Here is a 27,685-nt window from a genome sequence, read left to right on the forward strand (position 1 = left end):
TACAGGGAAGCCATTATATGAATTTATGCGAACTTCCTAGAAATTAATGACATCCTTAAAGTGCTGAAAGGAAAAAAATAACTATCAACCAACCCATAATTCTATATCCAGGGAAAATATCTTCTAGAATATGGTGAAACAAAGACATTTTCAGATAAAAGACAACAAAGAGAATTTGTCACAAGCAGAACCGCACCATGAAATATGCAAGGAAGTTCTTTAGATCAAAGAGAAATATCAGATGAAAGCACAGATCTTCAGAAAAGAATGAAAATGATCAGAAATATTTTGAAATGGGGAAGGAAAACTGAAATGATCTTGTGGGTAGAGCCTTTTGGGGAGATTCAGGGTGTAATTAAATTGATGTATTACATCCCTGTCCTGCAAATGCTCACAAGGATCAGAGGAGATTGTCCCATGCAGGGATAGCCGCATGTAGAAGTAATCCTTGCCCCCCACCCCGGGATATCCAACAGAAACAATACGAAATCTCAGGATGAAAGAAAAAAATAATAATAATGCTTTAGGTAAACTATTAATGGTTACCAGAATGCTTGGAGGTTGTTTCTCAGTACAGCACCGCCATCTGCTGGACACAGGCACCAAGTACACCATTTCAAAAAGGATACCAGCTGTTAGGCTACTGCAGGGATCTCGGTGAAGCTGAACCCTTCTGCCATGGAGGCACTGTGATTCGCTGGCCTGACACCTCCATTCTGTGTTGCGTCATTTCGGACTTGATGACGGGCAAGCACCGAGCCTGATGGGAATGGAATATTGTCTCCAAAAAAAAAAAAAAAAGACAAATTCAAGATGTAATCGCTGGTCCTGTGGGTGTGAACCCATTTGTAAAAAGAATCTTTGAATATGTCAAAGCGAGTCAGGGTGTGGCTATGAACCCATTTGTGAATAGGATCTTTGAAGATCCTATTTAGATGATGCCAAATTGAACCAGGTAGCCTTAATCCACATGACTGGGACCCTTATAAGCAGAGGAAATTCAGACATGGTCAGTCAGAAAAAGCCAAAAGTCACAAGAAACCAGAGAATGGGGCAGATCATCGTGTGATGCAGGTGGAGCTGCAAGCCAAGAAACCCCAAGCCAGCACCAGGGTGTACAGACTGGGAGAAAGCATGGCTTGTTGAGACCTGGATTTTGGACTTCTAGTCTCCAAAACCGTGAGGCTAGATGAATCCCTGTTGTTTAAGCCAGTGTTTTTATCATAGAAGCCCTGGAAAAGTAATAGCCCAACAGGCTTGGCTGATCAAATGAAAATAGTGTTTTCAGGGGTCTTGTTAGCCTGGCCCAAGTGTCATCTCGTTTTCACATGAAGAGGTGGCAGCTACCCTTTCAGGGTAAATTTTATTCTTCATTTTGCCTTCTAAGAAGCCACTAGCTCAATGGTGCCTTTGCTTAACAGAGTTTCTCCTAAATGCCTGAACCTGATTCACTGATGATTCCACGAAGATGAACCCTGATGGACACCCTCTGCTCTGGATGACATGGCTGTCCAGACTATGACAACTCTCCAAGACCGAATGCATAAGGGCCCATCTGCACAATGGGCTGAATTAAAAGCTGTCCGCCTTGCTTTAGACAAAACTTGTAATGACCAAGACCCTGGAGGAACAGTGGCCTCTATACTATCCAAAGAGGAGAAATAAGAAAGAGCAACTTTATTAGCAATTATATATACTTTTAAAATCATGGCAAGTTGTCTAAGAAAGGGAGAAATACATAATTGACAAAAAATTTAGAGATAAGATACATGCAAATTAATACAAAACTAAGGATATCACTGTTTAAAAACTTGGAATTTAGGTATGTCCAGTGTAGATGGGGCTCTTACTTAACACCCTAGGTAGCTGAAATTTGCATGGGTTTAAAATACTACTGATTTACAAACATCCTCTGGATTGAGGGGCCCATAAAACACAGTCCCTGCTCTTAAGGAGCTCACAGTTAAGCTAGAAACACAGGCAGGCATTTTTCTAGCATACAGGGTGACAAGTCCAACTCGTGTGTATCAAGTCCAGGAAGAGCAGAAAAGAATTCGTTCAGAGGGAAATATCTGAGCCAGGATCCCCAGGCAAATGAGATGAGGAATGGTCTTTGCAAGTGAAGGAACAGCATGCTCAAAGGAACTGAGTGGTGACACCGTGGTATTGCTGGAGTTTTAACAAGTGAGAGGGGAAGGGGTGGGGGGTGTCCTGCAGACTAGAGATGAAATTGAGAGGAACTGGCAGCCATGTTCAGGGGCTTGGATCCTCTTCTGCAGTTCACCGGGAGCCACGGAAGGCTTCTGAGCAAGGCACAGACACGCTGACTTTTGCACTGCCTTGGCGTCGGGATGGAGGAGAGGCAGGTGAATGAGCCCGAGGGCCAGCTCAGGCTCAGTGGCTCCATTTCCTGGCACCTGCAGCCCCCTCAGTGACATCAATTCTCTGGATTCAATTCCACTGGCCACCATCAAGTTCACAATCCAAAACCCGCCTCCCGGTCCATGCTCACCTGGCCACCTGGCGAGTGCCTTGTCTCTCCTGCCAGTCCCCAATCCCCTTCCGTCTTCCCCTCCTGGACACGTGGATGTGACGCATCTGGCCTGACCTGGGTTCTGGGGGCCCTGAGACCGGAAGGCACGCCTTAGGTCATGCTCTACGTGGTCTCAAAGAACGATCATACCCGGGCTCCGGGAACCTTCCCACAATGCTGGCCTCACGCTGAAGCCCACTGCCCTGGGCCCTGCCGCAGATCTTGCTGCACCCCAGACTTCCCCTCCTAGCCCCGACCGTCAGGCTGCTCCCAGCCAGAGCACTCGCGACCATCCCAGGGAGAAGCCCCACGTGGACAGTGGCTCCGCGGTTTTTTCTCACTCCTTGTGCGCAGGCGCCCCCAGAGCTCTGCCTGGGTGGCCTCTGATTGGCTGCTGCTCCCCTCCTCACCGCCCCCTGCCTGGGCGCTTCTGATTGGCCACCTCCCCGCGGTGCTCTGGTCTTCATTGCATCTCTACATATGGGGGGGTGGGTTCCAGAATAGGTTCAGTGACGTCAACAAGTGCCTGAACTCCTGCTCCACTCTGCATTCTTAAATGTCGCCTTCTTGTCTATGATTTTTTTAAAGAAAATTAGTAATATATGTTCTTATGCTGTACAACTCACCAATTTAAAGTGTACAAGTCAATGGTATTTTAGTGTATTTATCGACTTGTGCAACCATCACCACAATCGATTTTAGAACCTTTTCATCACTCCAACATGAAACCCATAACCATTAGCAGTTACTCCACTTTTTATCCCACCCGTCCATCTTCCCAGCCCTGGGCTACCACTAATCTTTCTATTTCTGTTGATTTGCCTACTCTAGGCATGTCATACAAATGGAATTAAATAGTATGTGGTCTTTGGTGACTTGCTTCTTTCACATAGCATGTTTTCAAGGTTCATCCATGTTGTAGCATGTTTCAGTACTTATTGCCAAATAATATTTCATGTGTGGGCATACCACATTTTATCCATTCATCAGTTGGTAGACATTTGGGTTATTTCCACTTTGGGGATATTATGAACAAAGCTGCAATGAGCACTTGTGTACAAGCTTTTGTGTGGACATGTTTTTTGTTTATCTTGAGCATACTATTTTTCTATTCTCTATTTCATTTATCTCCACTCTAATCTTTATTTTTTCCTCTTTTCTGCTGGCTTTGGATTTTGTTTACTCTTCTTTTCCTTAAAGTGTCTTTGTTTCCTTATAGGGCTCTTTGTTTTTCATTAAGGTGTCCAGTTAGGATACTGATTTGGGACTTTTTCTTTTTAAATGTAGGCATTTACAGCTATAAATTTCCCTCTTAGCACAGCATTTGCTCCATCCCATAAGTTTTGGTGTTTAGTGTTTTCATTTTCATTCATCTCTAAGTATTTTATAATTTCCATGGAGATTTCTTGTTTGATCCACTGGTTATTTAAGAGGGTGTTGTTTAATTTCTACATATTTTTGAACTTGCAAGTTTTCCCTCTGTTGTTGATTTCTGGTTTCATTCTCTAAAATTCAGCAATAAAAAAGAGAAAACCCAATTTAAAAATGGGCAAAAGATTTTATTTAATACATTTCACTAACAAAGATATACAGATAAGCATATGAACAGATGCTTCATATCATTATCCATTCAGTAAATGCAAATTAAAACCACAATAATATACCACCTATTAGAATGGCTAAATTTAAGTAGATTGACCATACCAAGTGTTGACGAAGAGTGGAGGAACTGAAACTTTCATACATTCCTGGTGGAAATGCAAAATGGCACAATCACTGGAAAATAGTTTGGCAGTTACCTTATAAGTCAAGTATACCTACTTTATATTCTTTATATTCCACTCATGACACTCTAGGTATTTACACAAGATTAATGAAAGTATATGTCCCTACAAATACTTGCACATGAGTGTTCATTCATAGTAGCTCTATCTGTACAAGTCAGATACTGGAAACAATTCAAACGTCTATTAATATGTGATTAGATATGCAACTGTGGCATATCTGTAGAACAGAATACTCTCCAGCAATAAAAATGAACTACTGATATGCACTACCTGGAGGAATTTTAAAATGGATAAAAGAAGCCAGACCCACAAAAGTACTTACTACTGTATGATTCTATTTACATAAAAGTCTAGGAAATGCAAACAGAATGTATAGTGACAGGAAGAGGATCAGTGGTTTCCTCAGGATGGGGGAGTGGGCAGGAAGGACAGAAGGGAAGAGACGGGCAGAATGAAGGCACTGCAAAGGGATATTAAGGAAGCTTGGAGTCGTAAATGTTTATCAATTATTGTAATGATGTCATGACTATACACACCAAAACTTAAACTATACACTTTAATATTGTACTTCAATGATATCATAATGTAGTTGTGTGGTTTTTTAAAGGTGATTGGATGAATCTCCAGGGAATTATGCTGAGTGAAAAAAAATCCAATCTCTGAAGATTATACTCAGTAAGATTCCATTTAGGTAACTTTTTGAAATGACAAAATGTTAGAAAGAAGAGATTAGTGGTTGCCAGGGGATGAGGATGTGGGGGAGGGGAGGGAAGTGGGTGTGATTATAGAAGGGCAGTAGGAGAGATCCTTGTGGTGTTGGAGCTGTTCAGCATCTTGCATGTGATGGTAGATTCATGAACCAACACAGGTGATAAAACTGTATAGAAAGTAAAACTTGAGAAATATGAATAAGATCAGCAGATTCTATCATTGCCAATATTTCAGTAGTTTTAAATATATATAGCTTTGCAAAATGTTACCATTGGGGAAATTTTGGAAAAGTTTACAAAAGATTTCTATGCATGATTTCTTACAATTGAATGTTATCTACAATTATTTCAATAAAATTTTCAATTTAAAAGGGTGAAATGCTGGTAAAACAGTGCTTCCAGAATAATGTATAGATTTAAAACACTTTACATTCTCAAAGGAGGAACAAAATCAACAACCGATGTTTCTACCACAAGGAGATGGGATAAGAGCAAAGTAAATTCAAAATGGGTAAGAAAATAATAACAATGAAGACAGAAAATAATGATATAGAAAACAAATAAGCAAGAGAAAAAAATACCAAAAAACTAATTATCTGAAAGATAGACTGATCCAGTAAAAGAAAACACAACTACTAACATTCTGAATAAGACAGGATATCACTACAACTTCTAAAGACATTAAATAGATAATAAGTTAATGTTATCAACTATATACTAACATACTTGATAATGCAGAAGAAATGGATGACCTTATGGGGGTGACAGAAATGTTCTGTACCTTGATTTTCATGGTAGTGTCATAGGTGCATACAGTTGTCAAAGTTGTTGAATTGTACATGTTAAATAGTTACAGTTTATCACATATGAATTTTATCTTGATAATTCTGACAAAAAATGAAAATTAACATTTTGAGGGTTTTTTGTTTAGTACTTTTTCTTTCTTTTAGCATTTTCCATTATACAGTCCATCGTGTCGCGTAAGGCGAAAGCTGTGTCTCAAGGCCTTCCACATTCATTGCAGTCAAAGGGTTTTTCATCAGTATGAATTCCCTGACGTTGAAAAGCGATGAAGAAGTGTTAAAGACCTTCTCACATGTGTGGCATTCAAAGGGTCTCTCTCCCTACGTGTTCCATGCACAACAAGGGAAGAGGAGGCGTAGAAGGCTTTCCCACATACATGACATTTGTAGGGTCTTTCTCCTGTATGACCCCTCCTAATAACAACACTAGATCTACAAGTAAAGGCTTTTCCACATGCTTATATTCATAGGATTTCTCAGTAATATGAACTCTCCCATGTAGATTAAGTTGCATGCCCAGGGTGAAGATTTTTCCACGGTCCTTGCACTAGTATGGTTTTCCTCCAGTGAGAATTCTCTGATGTACAATCAGGGAAGACAGACACACAAAGGACTTCTTACACTTATTATATTCATAGGATTTTTCTCCAGAATGAATTTCCTGATATCTAATAAACTGTGCACTTTGAGTGAAGGCTCTGCCACGCTCTTTACATTCATAGGGTTTTTCTCCAGTATGAATTATCTGGTGGTTGCTAAGGGCTGAGGAATGGCTGAAGGCCTTTCTATATTCATTGCATTCATGGGAATTTTCTGTAGTATAAGTATTCTCATACAGAGTGAGGAATCTGGATGAAGGTTTTCTGACATTATTTACATTCATAGTGTTTCTCACCTGTGTGAATTTTCTCATGCTGGGTAGGGTGTGCCCTCTGGTTGGAGGATTACTAAATTTATTACATTTACAGGGTCTTTGTCATGTGGATTCTTTGATATGGAATGAGAGCTAAGCAATAACTAAAGTATTTCCAAAATTTGGGCATTGGCCCCATCTCTTTCCTATATAATATCCCTGACAGGAAGTAAGGTGCATATGGCTGGAGTAAAAATTTGCTTTCCTTACATATGTTTTTGTATGTTTTATCACCATGTCACTGTGAGACAGTATTTCATTAACACCCTTCCATTTAGTTAACCCCTTAACCTCTGCACTTATCTGAACAATGGGAAGAAAACAAGGGATAAAATAGAATCAAATTAAATTAACATATATCGTTTTCCCTTTCAATCCCACTGTTGGGAATTTATTCTAGGAAGAAAGAGTTACACTATTGATATATGCATAAGGATGTTTATTAAAATACTCTTTATATTGCAAACAAGTTAAATTTCCCTTATTAATAATCAAGGTACAATCTCTGGAATATTACTCAGCTATTAAAATAGACTGGGCACAATGTGAATGCCTCACCCACAGAATCATGAGAAATAATGAAACAGTCCTACCACTAGTGACTACATTTTGGGGTAGTTTGTTATGCAGCAATAAATAATAAAAACAAAGTGATGGGGACAACATAAGATGGCAGCTAGGTGAGACAGGGCAAAAAAACACCTCCGTGAAAAATACTAGATAAAAACCAGAAGGTGACCCAGAACACCGGTTTCAGCGATGCACCAGCTGGACAAGGTCTGCTAGAACCACAGGGGCCGTACACTTGGTGAAACCGGGAGTCTGCATTCTGAAACGAGTGAGTAAGCCGGCTGAAAGACCCACGGCCACACTGCAGTGTGGGGAAGCTGGGGGTTGGTGTTTGGAGATGGACTGGTTCTTTAAAAAAAAAAAAAAAAAAAAAAAAGGGAAAAACCCAGGAGCGGCTGCAGTTGCGATGGTGGGAACTGTGCAGTGGAGCACGGCAGGAGCGGGCTGAGCCGGCTTCTTGATGTCTGGCATGGGGGACAGCCCGCTGCAGATTCCCTCAGGGTCAGGGGAGTGGAGGGGAGAGCTGGAAGGAGAAAGAAACTCCGCTGCTTGCAGTTGGCTCCCTGGTGGGCTGGAGACACTCCTGCCCGGGGCCGTGCCCACAGCCCAGAGCCGCACCAGTTGTCCCTGAGCTGGGAAGAGGAACTGTGCTAAGGGGGGGGAGGGTTGAGACACCCCATTCAGCCATCTTTGCATCAGGCTGAGAGTGCCCCTGCACGGCCTGGTGGCCCGGAGCTTCCCTTAAGGGAAGGAGCACACTTGTGATGTAGCACAGCCTTCCCTCAGCAGAGGTCCTGGAAGATCACAGCTGAGAAAGGGGCCCACTCGGAAAACCCAGGGACGCTGCGTCAATGTTGGTGGTTTGTGGGTCAGCGACAAAGAGGGTCTGGGGCAGAACTGAAACGAAGGCTTAGACTCTTGCAGTGGCCTTGAATCTCCGGGAACACCTGGGGGGTTTGAATATTAAAACTGCCCTCCCTCCCTAGCCACCCAGACACACACCCCACATTCAGGGCGGACGGCTCCAGCAACACACCCAAACTGAGTTCACCAACTGACCCCCACAAGAATCATTTCCCCACACACCACAAGGACAAAGTTGAGGAGAACTGACTTGAGGGGTATAGGTGACTCACAGACGCCATCTGCTGGTTAGTTAGAGAAAGTATATGCCACCAACTTGTATTTCTGAAAAATTAGATTGGTATTTTTTTTTACAACTTGAAAGAACCCTATCAAGCAAAGCAAATGCCAAGAGGCAAAAAAACAACAGAAAATCTTAATGCATATGATAAAACCAGATGATATAGAGAACGCAATCCCAAACACCCAAATCATAATATCAGAAGAGACACAGTACGTGGCACAATTAATCAAAGAACTACAATCGAGGAATGAAAACATGGCAAAAGATATAAAGAACATGAAGAAGACCATGGCACAGGATATAAGGGACATAAAGAAGACCCTAGAAGAGCATAAAGAAGACATTGTAAGAGTAAATAAATAAAATAGAAGATCTTATGGAAATAAAAGAAACTGTTGGCCAAATTAAAAAGACTCTGGATCATAATATAAGATTAGAGGAAGCTGAACAATGACTCAGTGTCCTAGAAGTCCACAGAACAGAAAATGAAAGAACAAAAGAAAGAATGGAGAAAAAAATCGAAAAAATTGAAAAAGATCTCAGGGATACGACAGATAAAATAAAACATCCAAACTTAAGACCCATTGGTGTCCCAGAAGGGGAAGAGAAGGGTAAAGGTCTAGAAAGAGTATTCAAAGAAATACACAATATAAATACGCAAATCATAAATGCCCAGCGAACTTCAAATAGAATAAATCCAAATAAACCCACTCTGAGACATATTCTGATCAGACTCTCAAATACTGAAGAGAAGGAGCAAGTTCTGAAAGCAGCAAGAGAAAAGCAATTCACCTCATACAAAGGAAACAACATAAGACTAAGTTGTGACTACTCAGCGGCCACCATGGAGGTGAGAAGGCAGTGGCATGACATATTTAAAATTCTGAGAGAGAAAAATTTCCAACCAAGAATACTTTATCCAGCAAAACTCTCCTTCAAATTCGAGGGAGAGCTTAACTTTTTCACAGACAAACAAATGCTGAGAGAGTTTGCCAATAAAAGACCTGCCCTACTTCAGATACTAAAGGGAGCCCTACCAACAGAAACAAAGAAAGGAGAAAGAGATAGAGAGAATTTTAACAGACACATATAGAACCTTACATCCCAAATCACCAGGACACTCATTTTTCTCTAGTGATCACGGATCTTTCTCCAGAATGGACCATAAGCTGGGACAGAAAACAAGCCTCAATAAATTAAAAAAAAATTGAATATATTCAAAGCACATTCTCTGACCAGAATGGAATACAAATAGAAGTCAATAATTTTTGAATTGTAACTCCACTATTTACTTCCTACATGATATAAAATATACAAACTCTAATGACAAATCAGTGGTTTTGAACTCAATGTAAAATATGTAATTTTTGACAAGAACTATATAAAGGTGGGGGAATGGAGGAGTATAGGAACATAGTTTATGTGTCCTACTGAAGTTAAGTTGGTATCAAAGAAAAACAAGATTTTTATGGATTTATGAGGTTAATTTTAAGCCCCACAGTAAACATAAAGAAATTATCAGAGAATATGACCATAGAGATGAAAAGTAGAGTATGGGACAAGAGAAATGGGGGAAGGGGCAATGGGGAGTTAAGAAATGAGTGTAGGGTTGCTGTTTGAGGTGAAGGGAAATTTCTAGTAATGGATGGTGGGAAAGAGATAACATTAAAACATTCTAAATGTGATTAATCCCACTAATGGAATGCTAGGGAGGGGTGGAATGGGAAGATTTAGGCTCTATATATGTTTCCACAATAGAGGAAAAAAAAAAAAGACAGTCTAAATAGATGACAATTGAATGCCAAGGATGACCCTGGATGGGATCTGAGGATGGAGGACAGGAGGCTCAAAGGGACACAGTTGAGACATAAGGAAAAAAAAAGGAAATATAGAATGTAAGCTTTCTATCAATGTTGAATCTCTTGTACTTCTTAGCTGTGTTTAATGGGATTGCATAAAAGAATGTTCTTGTTCATGGGAATTGTATATGTGAATCATAGTGTTTGTTCAAGGATGTGTGCAGCTAGCTCTCATATGTTCAGAAGACAGAGCAATAGATGATGGATGATAGATGGGGGGGAGGGAAAGAAATAATGGTGTGACAGCATGTTAAAGTTGGTGGATTGGGGTGTCAGGGGAGGGGGGTCAGGTTATGCTGGAGTTCTGTGTATGGGGTTTGTATTGTTTTTGCAACTGTTCCTATAACTTTGAATTTATTTCAAAATTAAAAAAAAAAAAAAAAAAAAACAAAGTGACTCTGAAAACTGCAGCTGTTTCAAGGCAAAGTTTAGCAAACTCCAACACACAAATTGCTTTTTTCTGTTCTGTCAACTTGATGAAACTCAAGGTGCCACACTGACAGATATGTATCTATATATAACATTTTCACATTTTTCGAATGTTACATTATTTTTAAGTCACCCTTCTTATGAAAAATAATCCAGTTTGAGTGTACACACATGCATTACCAATTTTGCAAATTACATGTACATATATACAGACAACGTGAAAGAAAGGTATGGACATAAAAATACATCTAAGCTTTGCATCAAAATATGAAAAGTTATGAGTTATGAGATTACAGATGACATTAATTTTCTTCTGTTATGTACTTGTATTGTCAAAATTCTCAATAATACCCATGTACCACTTCTAAAATGAGAATTTAAATTGGGATACAAAAGCTCCTTTCTTATCAGGTAAGCATAAGCAAAAATAAAGTGAAGGTTTCTCTTTTCTCACTCTTATATCTGAGATTTGGGGCTCAGATATTTAGAAATCTTTGGTATTAATGTACTACTTTTTATAAACTTTTTGTTTTAGGAAAACCAACACACCAAAAAAGGGGCACATATCATAAGTTGTATGGCTTGATGAATTTTCATAAAGCAATATACCACCAATGTTAAGTAGACGTCTGAATAAGAAACAACACTGCCAGCACCCTCCAAAATCTCCCTAGTGCCCCTTCCAGAGATTAACTAACAACTCCTAAAGTGTAACTGCTCTATTACTGGTTCTCAACTGGGGTAGAAGTCACTTTCATTCCTCCCAGGGGACAAGGGGCAATGTCTGAAGACCTTTCTGGTTGTCAAAACTGGGGAGGGAAGGAGTTCTTAGCAACAAGGTGTAAAGGCCAAGGATGCTGCTAAACATCCTACAATGAACAGGACAGACAGCTCCAATGAACAGGACTGACAGTTCCCCACAATAAAGAATTATCTAGCCCAAAATGTCAACAGTGCTGACATTAAGAAACCGTGATCTAAAATACCATCTTTTTGTGTTCATAAAAAGCCATGTACAAAAATATTCATAACAGCTTTATTCATAATTCAAAAATCCAGCAGTGACCCAACTTTCTATCTGCAGGAGAATGGATAAACAAGCTGTAAGAATGTTAACTCAATGGAATACTACTCAGCAAAGAATAAACTACTGAGAAACACATCAATGAATTTCAAAAGTTCTATGCTGAGCAAAAGAAGCCACACTGTTTGACTCATTTACATGAAGCAAAAAATAAGGTGGCAAAATAAATCTATTGTGTTAAAAACAAAGAAGTGGTTTGCCCTGAGGGTAGAGGGTGAGGAAAAGTTATCTTAATTTGGGTCTTGGTATACATGGGTGCAATCAACTGCCAAAAAGTATCAAACCACAGACTTAATACCTATGCATTTAGTTGTTTGTAAAGTATAAAGTATACCTGAATTATAATGATGACATACAAATAAAGTCAAGACAGCAGCTACCTTGGGGGCACATGAGGTGCATGGATGAGGATCCCTGGTTAAAAGGAACATAGGCACAAATATTTCATGTCCTCAACATAAAATCTTGAGACCAACCATGATAAAAGTTTAAAAATATTTTTTTCCAAGGGTCGGGTTTATGGCTGTTTCTTGAAATAATTTTTGTAGTTTTGTCTTTAAAACACCTAAACAGGAAAATATTGCCTTTTTCTAATGGAAAGAAAATATAGCTTTCTTCTTTGAGAAGAAAATTTGCTTTTCAGAGTAGTATGCCTTGTTGGCTACCTTTAGTGGCCAAATAAAAAGTCAAATCTGATTAGGTAAGAGCCTAAAGATATGAGAATCTAAGAAAAACAAAAATTAGTAGCCATTCATATCATCTGAAAAGGGAATAACAATAACATCTGTCTCAGAGATTTGGTGATAATTAAATGCGGAAACAAAGAAGTAAGCAATGAATCAATGTTACCGAATGACTGCATGTTGAGCCGGAGAATTACAGGAAAAGTGACTCCAGGATACGCACACACCTCCAGGTTGTGCCTGGCCATGCCTGCGCGTGTGCGTGTGCCGGGAGGCGGGAGGCGCCCACGAGGTTTCCGGCTCGCAGGCAGACCCGGGGGAGCGCTCACACACGACAGACACGCAACAGCCACTGGCAGGAGCCGCCACCAGCCCAGAGACGTCGCCTCCGGACCTCGCCGGAAAGACAGCGCGGTGGCCAGTGCGCCTGCGCGCAAGCCGCCCTCCCCGCCGGCCCGAGGCCACGCCCCCACGGCAACGGCGCGCCTGCGCGCTCGAGCGCCGGGACTGCCTTGCTCCCCGCCGGAGACCCGATCCGTCCCGGGATACCGCACGCCCCGCCACGTCACGCCTCCGCCCTGCTCCCGACCCTCGGCACGGGTGCGCCCGCCGGATTCCCGAGGCCCGGAGGACGGAATTCGCCTCGCTCACCCCTACTGCTGCCCGCCGCCGCCACTCCGCGCGCCGCCTCCGGGAAGCTTCTCCCGCGAGCGCGGCCCGCTGCGTGCCCTGGACACGCACTGCCGGCCGCGGAGCGCAGCGCGCGGGGCCGCCCGCCTCCCGCCCGGGGATCCCTCGACGTGCACCGACTGTTCTTGGACGGCAGGATCGTCCCGGGTGAGAGCCAGCGGTCCACAGATGAAAACGTAGCTTATCCGTTCTCATATACGTTGGTTCATTTTCGTTTTCCCAGACAACGTAAGGACCTTAGAACACTTTTATCTATTTATACTCCTCGATCTAAGTGGTAGTGTTGTCATTTATTTTAATTCGATGTATACGTTAAACCCAAGGTCTTACTACTGTTTTATAAAGTCAGTGGCTAGTTAGATTTGCACGCATCCTTTCTGTTGCTCTTTATTCCTTATTGCATTACTGTGGTTCCCTCTCGAACTGTTTTTCTACTTGGTGAGGAATATCCTATTATATTCCCTAAAATCGAACACTGCGGGTGGGTCAGGGGATCCCCCACTAACACTCATATGTTTGGTTCTTCTTTAAGGAGGACTCACTGTATAGAGCATATAGGCATACTCTTGGTGATGAATTATTATGGCAAAAAGATACAAGGCACAAGCAGCAAAGAGAAAAGGCACCTATGTCAAAGTCAGAGAAAGACCAGGAATAGGCTTCCAAGGGTCTGCTTTCAGTGGAGTTTCTCATGTCACACTTAATTCCTCCAGCAGTAAGTTGTGACAATTTGAGACAAGTTGTATGAAATATTGCCAACCAGGGAAGATCATAAGAAACAGTATCCTGAGATTGGGGGGGGGGGGGTTGATCACATAGGTACCCTCTGCCTGGCAAGCACCAAAGTTCCAGACGTCCAGAAGGTAATCAGTTATTCAGCATAAAACATAGTTTGCACAACCGTTTTAGGCACAATCAGCTAATCTGGAAATGGTGGGAAATCTGAAATCCAAGTTCCCAGATGCCAGCCGAGGGCCAGAGGTGTAAGCAGGCCTTTCAATGCACAGCAGTCAGGCCTGCCATATTAGCTATTTCCTGCCCAACTGGTGATGAATTCTTTTAGTTTTCGATTGTCTGGAAATATATTTCACCTGACTTTAAAGAGTAGTATGTTGGTGGCTATACAGTTTCAAACTGGCAGTTATCTTCTTTCAGCACTTTGAAAATATGGTTTCATTATCTCCTGACTTAATTGTTTCTAATGTTTCCAATTTCAGTCTAAATTGTTGTTTCAGTGAAGTTTAATTACCTGGTATTTGGTTTGTAATCCCACTGGAACGTATTGCTCTTTTGAGGAACAGCTCTAGGATTTCCCTGCAACCTTGACACTTTTCTCCAGTGTGAGTACTGTGATGCTGAGTGGGATGAGTCATTTGGCTAAAGGTTTTCCTACATTCTTTTTTTAAAAATATTTTTTATTGTGAAATATAACAGATATACAGAAAAGTGATAACTTTCAAAGTACAATTTAACAACTACTTAGCAAATTTCAACGAATGTTATGGGTTACCGTTCCACCATTTCAGTTGTTTCCTTATTGTGAAGTATAACATATGTACAGAAAGGTGATAACTTTCAAAATATGATTTAACACGGACCCCTGATGCTTGGACCATTTAATCCAGCAGATCCAATGGGAAATAATCTAATCAAAGGTATTACCCACAGTTGGGAGGGGGTCACATCTCCATGGAAACAAACTAATCCAAAGACTCCAACCTAATCAACATTAATACGTCTGCCCTCACAAGATTGCATTAAAGAACATGGCGTTTTGGGGGACATAATACACCCAAACTGGCACAAGCACCGAACACTTCCGGCAGGAATGGACGCAGACCTGCCTACCAAGCATCCACTCAGTCAGGCCAGAAAGGGACAAATGAGGGGATGAATTGTTGGAGAGTCCCTGGGATGGGAAAGAACCTGTGTGAGGGCAGGAACATACAGAGGAGAGGACCTGCAGGCAATAGCACTTTTCTCAGTGTCACTGGCTCTCTACAGGACTTTTGGAATCAGATGTAAGGTTGTAAGGTAGAGACATCTTACTGTATGAACTCATGAGATTTCTCATGAAAGAATTTGATAACTAAGTAAATTAGTTTTTATAGTCAAAAATCAGAATGTTTGCCTCAAAAAAAATTAGATACTACTACTACATGCCCACCAGAAAGGCTAAAAATCTTTCAAAACTGACAATACGAGTGTTGGCAAGGATGTTGCATTATTGGAATGCTCATACATTGGTGGTGACAGTGTAAAACTGGTACAATCACTTTGGAAAACCTGAGTTTCTAATAAAACTAAACACACAACTGTAATATATCCCAGGAAGTCTAATGCAAGAGAAATGAGTGCATATGTCTACAGTGCAATGTGTACATATGAATGAAGTAGTCAAAAACTTGAAATAAGCCAAATGTCCATCAACAGGGAATGGACAACGCAACAAACTGTGTTATAGTCATTAAACGGAATGCTACTCAGCAATAAAAAAGCAAACTATTGCTACATACACTACATGGATGAATCTTCAATATTATGTTGATTAAGAGAAGCTGGACACAAAAGAAGACATTTTGTTTACTTCTCTTTCTAAGAAGGCTGAGAACTGGCAAAACTAATCTATGGGGACAAATACTACAGTAGTGGTTACCCCAGGGAGAAACCTGAATGGAAAGGAGCTCAAGAGAATTTTCTGGAGTGAGGGAAATATTCTCTGCCTTTTAGGTGATGGTCAGATGGGTATATGCACATGTAAAAATTCATCACACTGTACTTAAGACTTGTGCATTTTATTGTCTGTGAATTATACTTCAATAAAGCATTTTTTTAAAAAAAGAAATTCATCCCTTGAGGCAGAACATATACAGACACACAGACAAACGTCAGGGAGATTTTGGCAGTCAGCCCACTGCAGAGTCAGAAAAAAGAATCAGGATCAATGTAACTTGGGTCTAGAGTTCCTAATGAAATCATGAGATTTTGGGGACAAACTCTGAACCATTTGTTAGATCTAGTGGGCAGAAAGTACAATTCCATGTGCCATGTTCTATAATTTCTCAAATGTGTAAATCAAGTTTTCCATGCCAATGTCAACTCCACATTTAATAACAGTAATAGCAATAGTGTAATAACTGAGATAAGCCTTTTGCGTGTTGTCTTTCTTACCCTGCTCAAGCATGAAATAGAGATTTAATTTTCCTAATTTAAAAGATTTAATGCCAGAGTTGATATTGAAACCAAAGACTTGCAGAAAGAAAAACATTGTTTTCAATTAAGCCTCTAGGCCTGAAATGGGATGCCCATAGTTACCTCTCCAGCAGCTTCTGTAAGAAGTCAATTTAGTGAATTCTTTGCAGAAAACATTTTCATAAACAAGAACACTTAGTTCTTACAATCAGTTATTACCTCATCTGAGGTCATGTGGTTTGGAGAAAATTGGATCAAATCATAAATCTTAAAACAAGTTCTCTGCCCCTCTAGATGGTAAAATTTTTCATGCAGATAACAATGCCAATTCTAGAATAAAGGATATCTGTCTCTCTAACTCAAGGCTTCATACTAATTTCACTTCTAGAAGAGAAAGCTATTTCTTTGGTTCAGGGAATATCACTTGTCTCCCTACTGCTCCCCAAGAATTAAACAGAAATTTTGGATTCCTCAAACGTCAGTGACTTAGTTTTCTCATCTGTAAAATGGGCATAATAATATCCATTTACCTCTGGCATTCCACAATTCAATGTGATACATAAGAAATGGATAAATATTGCTGACAAAAAGGATAGGGAATCACACACAAAGTTACACATGGGAACATACACACACGCAGGTCCTCACACAGAATGGTTTATAAACTAAAGCAGCTAAAATTCATTGCCTGCCATTAAAATATACTCTTCAAAACAAAAGGTGAAACAATGAATCTCATACAGTTATGAAAGTGAACATGTTTAAAGGTTTTATTTAACTCATTAATGAGGAAACCAGCGAGATGTTAAAACCGGTTTACGGGAGAATCTCCTCAGAAAAGTCACATTCATTTATCAGATACATTGAAATGAAAGCGCAAATGAAAGCAGAACTGGCCTCTTCCACAGCGGACGATGGAAATCAATTGAGCCTCCTAGGACAGAATTTACTTGTGCGTAGACAAGAAAGGATTTGCATTACTATCAGTTATTCAGTACTTAAAAAGTCCTAAAATAGTTTAAAGCCAAGGAAAGACCAGAATCAGATCACCTCAAAGGCACTGTTTTGTCTTGAAGCACATTTTCCTCTACACTCTTACTTGTGCTAGGCGCTATTGTGCATTTAATTCTTATAAAACTATTAGCTAAGAAATATTATCCCATTTTGCAGATGAGCAAACTGAAGCTCTAGAAGGTTAAATGATTAGCAAAAAAAGTCACAGCATACAGCCTCTTTGCAGCTCAACAGTCGTCAAAACACCCACCAATATGCATGAAGGGTCTCACACACCCAATCACATAACCACACAGGAGTAGTCACGAAACGCACAGACAACAGGGCCTCAGACAGAACAATGCAGACACACTCCAGCGCCCACCCGTCATAACAAGGGCTCGCCGGCGGTGCATTTATCCGGCGCTTGAGGACACTTCCGCCCACCCAGAAAGGGGACGCGTGGTGTTCTATGCGCCTGCGCAAACTTCTCCTGCCCAATTCAGTAAACACCGGGGATGGGGGGCACGCTCCCATAACAACTGGGCGCCTGCGCACTTGAATCCTCCTCTCACGCCGGAGACGCCTTGCGCTGAAGCCCCGCCCACAAGATGCTGGCACGCCTGCGCGGTGTGACCCCTGTAAGCCTTTCCGCCGCCGCTTCAGAGACGTGCTCCGCTGAGGACACGCGCCGATTGACGTCCTTGCGCCTGCGTGCTGGGTGTCCCGGACGACCACTCTTCCCATAAAGGCGGCCTTAACCAGTAAAGGCGTCCGGGCTGGTGTATCAGCCCAGGAACTCCGAGTCTTGCACCCGTTCCTTGCTGCCAGAACTCCGCGGGGTCTTACCCTCTGGGACGACGGCCATCGGTGCTGCATATGCGCACACGGGGCCTCGGCGACTCCCAGAAGGCACCGGGGCGTGTGGGCGGGACCTCGGGTGCGGCCTGCGTTTCCGGCGGGGCGGGACCGGGAACCAGGCTTTGGGGCGCGAGCTTGGTGTTGTGCCGGGGCCGGGCGTCGCGGGTTGGAGCCGCTCCCGGGAGAGGTGGCGGGTCGGGAGGCTGGAGGCTCCGGGTCGGGGCGGCACGCGTGGGTGAGTGCGTGTGTGTAACTAGAGGCGTTTGTGCGTGGTCAGTGTGCTCGTGTTATTGTCAGAGGACCCCAGAGTGTGTGCACAGCGAATGTTGTTAAACTCATTTTTATTACCTTTATTAAAGATTCCCGGAATAGGCGACTGCATTGAAAAAAGCCCTATTACATATTAGATAAACCAGTCCTGCACATTAAACCGCTGTGTTTTCATAGTGAAATCTTTCTCTTTTGGAGTTTGTAAGGGACATGGTTGAGACTGGGTGGCAGTGGTTCGAGAGCCTGGGCCCTTACGTTTCCTTCTTTCGCCTTATCTCTGCATTCTAAGGCTTCTGTTCTTCCTTAAGCTCGGGACCCGGCAAACTGAGGCTCATCTCCCATGGCACAGGTAAATTATTTTATCTTTGGTTCTGACAAATTATCTGATTTTTAAGTTCTGGAAATATCTACTCTCTTAACTGTGAAACTTGTTTGGGTAGTAGAGACTAACGTAGGGACAAAGTCCAGGTCCTCCCATTCCACCGAGAGAGGAGGTGGTAGAACCCCTCTAACACGCTCTACATTAAATGTTCATTTCTTCAGTCAGTGAATTACTGTGTCTCTACTGTGATCACCCTCCTTCTAAGCACTTCTAGGAGTTAATATACCTTTTCTGGAGAAAAAGATGAGAGCCTTTTCTGGGGACTGTCATCTTGAAGTAGAAGGTGATTTTTTTACCTTATTCACAGCCCTGGGACTGAAACAAAACGACGTAAAAAATGGTCTTGTTAGCCTTAGACCCAGGAATGACCAGGTCTGCCTTTGGAATTTTTGAGAGTGTGAGTGTGACTGGTGTCTTTAGCACAGAATCAGGATAACAGGGTCACAGCATTTCCTAGGGGACCTATGAAAAATGAAGCCTCCAATCTCAGGGTTTAAAGGAACTTTGGTTTGAGGTTGGACAGTTTGAGCCAGAATCAAGCTTCATCTATGGAATTCAGCGTAATTCCCTAATGGCTTTTGGTAAATAAGGAGCAAAGAAGAAGAGACAGGTGAGCTGGTTCTGTTTCTTGGAGGAGGGTCCTATGTAAGGTGGTTGCATGGGGCCCAGAAATTCTATACAAAGTACAATCAGATCTGATCTTTCTTAACCCACTAAAGGTAGCCAGAAAGGCTTCTAATTTGAAAACCAAATTTTTTTCTCGAAAAGGAAACTCATATATTCTTTCAGAAAAAAAGTGGTATTTTTCCTATACATGATATTTGTTATAATGACTAATGCTACTCATGAAATTGTTAAATTATATTTTTTATTTAAAGACATACAATTATGTACTATATTTAAAAGGCAAAAACAGTTATTTCAACACTCATATATCCACTATCTAGAAAAAAACGTGTTTACCATTTTCCTCATAGTTATTCTCAGTATTTTATCTTGACAACATGAAATGTTATGCCTTTCACCTTATCAACCACTAATACTCATCCCATTTATCCCATGCTTCCTTCACTTACTTGATATTTTTGTAATATCAAGTAATAGATATTCTAATTCAGATATAATTTACATGTAAAATAGATTTTAAGTGTGCAGTTCCATGCAATTTATTACCCAGGTAACCAACACTAAAATCAACATAGATTTCTGTCACTCCAGAAACTTCCTTCATGCCTCTTTCCATGCCTTCACCATCAGAGGAAATCACTTTCTTATTTTTAATTTTATGGGTGAGGCATTCAGACTGTGTAGTGGAAATGACTTTTCTCCAAACCGTGTGATGCCCTGCTTGGGCTGGTGTGTCCAAGATGGCTTCTTCATTCATATGTCTAATACTTAGAATAGTTGGGGTCATATGTCTGAGTCCTCTATGTCTGCTGTCCTCTATGTCCTCTATGTCCTCTATGTCCTCTATGTCCTCTATGTCTGCTGTCAGCTTTCTTCCATGTGGTCTCAGAATCTCTCCCTCTCCATTTCGCCTTTATGTAGTTTTTCTAGCAGGATAGCTGGACTTCGTACACGGCAGCTCTAAGTTGCCAAGAAACTGTCAGGACTTCTAGGGCATTGATCTGCAAGTCACACAGTGTCACTTCTGCCACATTCAGTTGGTTAAAGCAAGCCATAGTCCCACCCTGGATTCAAGGAAATAGGACTACATACAGCTGTGAATACTGGGAAGAATAGATCACTGAGGGCCGCCAGTGTAATAGACTAACACATATGTGGAGATTGAAGATGAGTTTGCTTATTGCCTCATGTTCGGGAATGAGGCTACATCTCATTTCAGCCAAAAAGTGAACTATCCTGGTAGTCACACTAAAGATTCATGGCAGAATTGATCATGGGAGGCTATCAGCAGAGTCGGTGTCTGCTCATGTTAAGCCTATGTAGGATTATAGAAACAATCATGATCATTTGCAAATTGGGTGTGAATACATGGGTATATTTAATCTGCATGATACATTTCTTAAAGTATTATGTTCATTTTTAATCACCTGTTTATCTTAGACTTTTTCCCCGTCAAGAATTTTTCTATACCAAATTTTAATGAACAAATAGTATTTCACAGTATTACTCTTTAAAGACTTAACAAAGTGCTCTTGTGAGACACACAGTCCTGAGTAGCTCCTTAAATATGCTCCCAGTGTCTCATTCTTCATCCTTCTACCAAGGACCATGAAGGGACCTTGGCTCTTTTAAGAAAGTGTTTGTCATTTCAGGAATTAGTAACATTCCACGATGTGGCCATTGACTTCTCCAAAGAAGAGTGGGGATTCCTGAGCCCTACTCAGAGAGATTTGTACAAGACTGTGATGTTAGAGAATTATCAGAACCTAGTCTGCCTGGGTAAGTTCATTGACCCCCAATGCAGCATCTGGTCTTGAGGATGTCTTCTTTTCTCTATTGGGAATTTTTGGTGAGGATCTGAATTTTCATGAAATTCCTTTATCCCATCTGTCAGACATTCTTCTAAACTCCTTTTTTCAATAATGTTTATAATGTTGCTGTTTCAAAATTCTTGAATAGCCACATGGCCAATTCCTGTGTTTATTTTCACAGGACTTTGCATTTCTGAGTCAGATGTGATTTCCCTGTTGGAGCATGGGAAACTGCCCTTGGTGACAGAGAAAGAGGAGGTAAAATGTTCATGGCCAGGTGAGTAAGAGGACTGAAGTAGGGGTAAATCTTAAATATCAAAAGGTCTTAGCAGATAAAGCACCTTTAAGATGTGAAAAGTGCTCCCTTCTGTACTTCAGATATGTGCAAAAATTGAGGGTCCTTGAGTTTCAGCTCTTAAAAGTATGCTGATCATCTGTGCTGATCACTTCACATTTATATCTATTTTTACAAATGTTTATAGCTTCAGAAATTGTAGGTGTGCCTTTCCTCCTTCTCTATGGCAAGTTTTCTTTTGAACTCTAAACCCTGTTCCTGTGATGGTTTCTTATGCTTTAATTTTCTCTTGCTTGAGCCATCACTTCCTGGTTCTTTGTATGTTTTATAATCTTTTGTTGAAACCTGGGCATTTTGATATTTTAATATGTTATCATGGGAATTTAGACTCTGAGGTGTCTGTTCCCTAAGCTTGTATACAGCTAGTGTTAAGACAGCTTTCTTTGAATGCCAGGTGGTAACCAAAAAAAAAAGGAAACACCTTTCCAAGTTTCCACAGATTGATTGAGTGTTCTTTTTCAGGGTTTATCCATACAGTGAGTTTAGAAAATAGTTCTGGGTCAAAGTGTAGGGGTCACCTTGATCATTTCTGCACGTCTTGTTTTAGGCATGTGTGTGTGGCCCCAGGAATTTCCCTGTTTACACAGATACAAATGACCCCTTTTTCCTAGGAAACAGTTACCTCACAGTTCTGGGCACCGCACTGGTTTTGCCCTACAGCCCGCAGTCCCTTCCCCAGGCATCATGGCTTGTCTCCTTTCCCTCAGTTTTCTATAGGAGTGTTCTGTGAGATGCTTTCTATAGGCAAGGCAAGTTCCGGGATGGCGAGTCCCCCAGGTCACCACCAGACATACTGGATCAGATATACATGTTCTCAGTATGTGTGTGAGGGTTACTCTGTTTCATCTAGAACCAGAACCACTGATCCACACACTGGGATTGTGGGCCGGTTCCTCACTGAGCTGGGGGAGGGGTGGGGAAAGGGCAAGCCAGTGCACCACAGGAGCCTATGAATTTTAAGTAGCCTTTTTTAAAAAATTTGGTGCTCATCCTGTTACTGCAGTACTTTAACTGTTTTTGGGAGCCTTGAGAAAGACGTTTCTGCCCGCGCTGGTTGTTCAAAGCTCTGTGGAAGTATGGAGCCCTGAAGCATCTCGCTCTGCAATCTTGATCCCTGCTCCTCCTCTTTATATCCAGCATCTCAGTTGCGCTGGCTTGTGAGAATGCACAGAAGAACAGTGGGGCTTGGGCTACAGAGCATCTTTATTCTTCCACAGGTAGCTTCCTTTCTAATGTGGGAAATGGCAGCATTTGTGTACCACCCATCTCTCTGCTGTGTTAAGCTCAATTCCTTTTCACCTTTTTCTATATTTCCTTTTAGCGAATAGGAATCTTTCTGTATTCCAGTGGTGATAAAAAGTTTTACTTCATAATCTCTATTACTTCCATGGAGCAGAAAGTTAGTTTTAGGAAATTTCAAAGAACTGAATGCTTACCGTGATTTTTAACAGAGTTGTGTAGCAGAACAGTTAGCTAGGAATATTATTGCAAGGCTCTATATGCCTGCCCACCGTATGGCCTCCTCTCTCCCTGTTTGTTGCTTATGAACAATCCATACCCATCACCATCTTCCTCTACTTTTTCAACTTTCATTATTTTCTTCTCTTTCTCACTTGTTGTATGCCTTCAGCTCCTAAACAGTAAGCATTGCAGGTGGTAAGGACTCTACTTCTATTCTTTGCAACAAATATATTGTTTTCTTTTTCTTCATGGATCTTATTGACCTAGGCTTCTGGTGATACCATCCTGGGCTCCATAATTCCTCACGATTTATGTTTTCCTGTGCTCTAAATCCTTTTCCTCTCTTTCACTTGACTCTCTTATTTTTACTGTTTACCTAATGATCTCTTCAATCTTGGAACTTCTATCAGTAAGTATTTATACCGTGTTTGCCCTTGATTATTTCTTTTATAATTCTAAGATTGCTTCTATATTATGTCTGTATTTCTTTTATTTTATAACTCTAAGATTATGTCTGTTTTTTTGGTACTCAACTAACTGGAAGTTCACTTTGAGTCCCAGAGCAGGACACATTCATTGCTGAGGTTAATACATTCATATACATACCCAAACAACTACCATTCAGTGCTCTGTGTTTGGTAAAATTGATGTATTACTCAACTTACATGTCTGCAGCTTGCTCTTTTCACTTATAATCATGCATCATCCCTGCAGGTACGAATACATAGCTGACGTTCATTCTTTCTTAGTAGCCTAGTGTGATCCAGGGAGAGATATACCATGATTAATTAGATGGAGTACTCAGCTTATTTTCAATATAAAGACTATTTCAATAAACATTCACAGTATATCCTTAAAAAGTGGTGTCTTCATTTCTAGTGTAGATTCCTAAAAGTTAGATTCAAAGGTTAAAGTAGGTGTTTTAAGTTACTTTATTCTATTCTTAGCTTTGTTTTCCTGCTACTTTCAGATAAATCAGGTGTGGAAATTAAGGAGTTATCTGCAAAGCATATTAATGAAATATCCCAGTGTGATATGGTGATAAAACATACAGGAAACATATGTAAGGAATGTGAAAATTTTCACTGCCACCATACCCATCTTGCTTTCCATCAGAGAAATCATATACAAAAAAAATTCAATCAGTGTTCAGATTGTGGTAAGTACTTTGGTCGTCGCTCAGCTCTAATTCAACATCAAAGAATTCACACTGGAGAGAGACCCTATAAATGTAATGAATGTAGTAAGTCCTTCAATCAAAGAGCACACCTTACTCAGCATGAGAGAATTCACACAGGTGAGAAACCTTATGAATGTAAAGAATGTAGGAAAACCTTCAGCCAAATGACTCATCTCACTCAGCATCAGAGTACTCATACCAGAGAAAAGTTCCATGAATGCAATCAATGTGGGAAATCCTTCAGCCGTTCCTCATCCCTTATTGATCACCAGAGAATTCATACTGGAGAAAAACCCTATGAATGTAGAGAGTGTGGCAGAGCCTTCACTCAAAATGCACCACTCATTAGACATCAGAAAATTCATTCTGGAGAAAAACCCTATGAATGTAGTAAGTGTAAGAAGTCCTTTGTACGCCTCTCTTCTCTGACTGAACATCAGAGAATTCACTCTGGAGAAAAACCGTATCAGTGTAAGGATTGTGGGAAGATCTTCACCCAGGGCATGCATCTTAACCTACACAGGAGAGTTCATACTGGTGAGAAGCCCTATGAATGTAAGGAATGTGGAAAATCCTTTACCTGTAGTTCCAATTTTGTTGTTCATAGGAGGAGTCATACAGGAGAAAGACCCTATGAATGCCATGCATGTGGAAAGGCCTTTAACACTTCCTCATCACTTTGTCAACATAAGAGAATTCATACTGGTGAAAAACCTTTTGGTTGCAAAGAATGTGGTAAATTCTTTAGATGCATCTCTCACCTTACTCGACATAATAGGCTGTATAATGGAAAATGCTAAAAAATAATAAAAGTAAAATTGTGAATTCTACTTGTTCCTTATCCTTGCCAATACTTTGGAATGTCAGTGTTCCGCTTTGCTAATGCTGTCATTATTCAAAATACCAGAAATGGATTGGGTTTTATAAAGGGGGTTTATATGTTTGCAAAGTTACACTCCTAAGGCCATAAGAGTGTCCAAACTAAGGCATCAACAATAGGATATCTTTGCTGAAGAACGGCCAATGGTGTCCAGAACACCTCTGTCAGCTGGGAAGGCACATGGTTGATGTCTTCTGGTCCTGGGTTGTGTTTCAGCTCCTCAGTTCCTGTGCATCCTTTAACATCTCCAAATGTCCTGTCTGCAACTCCAAGCATCTCTAAGCATCAGCATATGGGCCTGGCGCTCTCTTAAGTAGTCCAGTGAACTAATCATGACCTACCTTGAATGGGTGGGTTCAGATCTCCATGGAAGCATTCAATCAAGAGGTCATACTGTAATTAAAAAGATTGTCTGCACGTACAAGATTGCATTAAAGAGTATGGCGTTTGGGGTGGATATAACATACCAAACTGGCACAGTCAGTATTTTAAAATTTAACTACTTTAGTTTGTATATGGTGATTTCTTATTGCATTTGAATTTACAATTCCTTGGTAATTATTCATTTTCATCTTTTCATGAACTTTCTGGTTCTATCATTTTTTGTGACATGTCTGTTGAAATCTGATTATTTTTATAATTGTGTATTCTCAGTATCAAGTTGTAAATTATTTTGTCAAATGTAGGTTTGCAAATACTTTCTTAAAAATGGTTGTGCTCTTTTGTGTACTAAGAAATATTTGTGTATCCCCACATAACAGAATTTCTTGTATGTATTCTTTAGATATTTTGTTGTTGTACATTTTAGAGTTAGATTTCAGTCTGGATTTTTTTTTTTTTTTTTTTTTTTGTGGATAGTATAAGTAAGGGTTGAAGTTATTTTTCTAGTTATTTGCTACTATTACGTGAAAATGCAAATGAACTTTGTACCTTTATCTTGTATTCTGTCTCCTTGAAATTTCACTTATTGTAGCTGGTCTGTAGACTCCTTAGAATTTTCTTTGCAAGCAGTGATGCCAATTACAAATAGAGATGGTTTAATTTCTTCATTTCTGATCATTATAATGTTCATTTTTTCCTTATTGCCATTGCAATGGCCTCTAGGATAGTATTGAACTATATTGGTAAATGCTGGCATCTTTGTCTTGCTCTCAAACTTAGGGGAAAGTGTTCATTATTTTACCATTAAATGTTATATTAATTGTAGATGTTTCATATATTCTCCTTATTAGATTTTCAGGTTCCCTTTTTTTCCTATTTTAATGGAAGTTTTTACCAAGTATAGTTGTTTAATTTTGTCATATTTTCCCTCCATCTATTTCACTGATCATAGGATTTTTCCCTTTAATTTGTTAAAATCTTCATATACATTGATTTCCAAAAGTTAAACCTACCTTGCATGTCTGTGGTGAACACACCTTGGGCTGATATACTACCTTTATACTGTTGAAACCTATTTGTTAATAGCTGTAAGACTTTGCATTCATGTCCATGTGGGGTATTGGTGTGGAGTTTTAATATTTTATGTCTTTGTCAGGTGTTTTTTCAGGGTTTTGTATTGTCCTGCTTTATTGTCTCACTGCCTGGAAACTCTCCAGACAGTAAGTGATGACAGCTGTAGGACTCATTTTTTCCCCTCACTTTATTTCCCCTCAGAAATAAACGCTTGATATCCATTGTCTTGAAAACCAAATGTTTCCATTTTCTGTTGTTCTTTTAATTGGTTCAGTTATATCCAGTCCCTGATATTGTGTCTTGGTTGGCTGTGGATATGCCACTACCATGTATCACTTATTATATGCTAATACCATAATTTCATTATACATTTCAGTATTGTTCATTTTTGAGATTTGAAACAACTTTCTTAGCATTCTTCTAGGTATCTTCTCAGCTGCTTTTGCAAGAATTTTTCCAGTGACTATGTCTGAGACTAATACTATTGATAGGCTGTCAGGTATGCACATATTCAACTTTATTAGCTAATAATCACTGTTTTCTTAATTTTAAGAATTGTGTATGTATGAATGGTTCTCCTGGCCTGAATTAAATGCATTTGGGCTATCTGTTTATCTCTTAACATCAGACAGCCACCTGAGATTTCCACCCTACAGTAGCCAAAGGGTAAAATCACGTTCTAACGAGGCCATGTTAAAATGACCATATCAATAGTCAGTGGTTGGATACAGTCACATTTTTGTTTTCATCCTTCCTGTCCATTCTTTTCCTGTCTCCCAGACTCTGCCAGGTGCAGTTAAGATAAAACATATGATGAGGTGCCGATATTCCCCCACTTTCTCATGTACTTCTCATACTTTGAAGTCACCCTAATTTTTTCCAGTGATAGAGTTTATTCAAATGCCCAAGATAAGATGTAGAAAGAATCAGGGATGATTCCATACATTGGCCTTGAGCTATTCTCTAAACTCATTGTATGGATTAACCCTGAAAAAGAGCACTGGCACAGA

The 27,685-nt window shown here is 40.5% G+C and overlaps 1 protein-coding gene across 2 annotated transcripts; it reads left to right on the forward strand.

Moving 5' to 3' along the window:
- The first annotated feature begins 18,052 nt into the window (after positions 1-18,052).
- LOC119520968 (zinc finger protein 501-like) lies at positions 18,053-25,339 on the forward strand. 2 transcript variants are annotated; one of them, XM_037818871.1, is made up of 5 exons: positions 18,053-18,263; positions 18,833-18,873; positions 21,186-21,312; positions 21,526-21,621; positions 24,131-25,339. In XM_037818871.1, the coding sequence occupies exons 2-5, from the start codon at positions 18,865-18,867 to the stop codon at positions 25,138-25,140; spliced, it is 1,242 nt and encodes a 413-aa protein (XP_037674799.1). In that variant the 5' UTR covers positions 18,053-18,263; positions 18,833-18,864; the 3' UTR covers positions 25,141-25,339. The 2 variants fall into 2 exon arrangements, with proteins under 2 accessions (XP_037674799.1, XP_037674798.1); XM_037818870.1 differs by lacking the exon at positions 18,053-18,263 and adding an exon at positions 18,323-18,489 and having other exon boundaries at positions 18,814-18,873.
- Positions 25,340-27,685: the final 2,346 nt, after the last annotated feature.

The sequence above is a fragment of the Choloepus didactylus genome, chromosome 27 (genome assembly GCF_015220235.1).
Source record: "Choloepus didactylus isolate mChoDid1 chromosome 27, mChoDid1.pri, whole genome shotgun sequence".
In the NCBI taxonomy this organism is placed as follows: Eukaryota; Metazoa; Chordata; class Mammalia; order Pilosa; family Megalonychidae; genus Choloepus; species Choloepus didactylus.

What these genes read in the sequence shown, in the direction of transcription:
- LOC119520968 (XM_037818871.1), top strand. An exon ending in TCAGAACCTAGTCTGCCTGG is followed by an intron (nt 21,313 to 21,525) that starts GTAAGTTCATTG and finishes TTATTTTCACAG; the next exon opens with GACTTTGCATTTCTGAGTCA. An exon ending in GGTAAAATGTTCATGGCCAG is followed by an intron (nt 21,622 to 24,130) that starts GTGAGTAAGAGG and finishes TGCTACTTTCAG; the next exon opens with ATAAATCAGGTGTGGAAATT.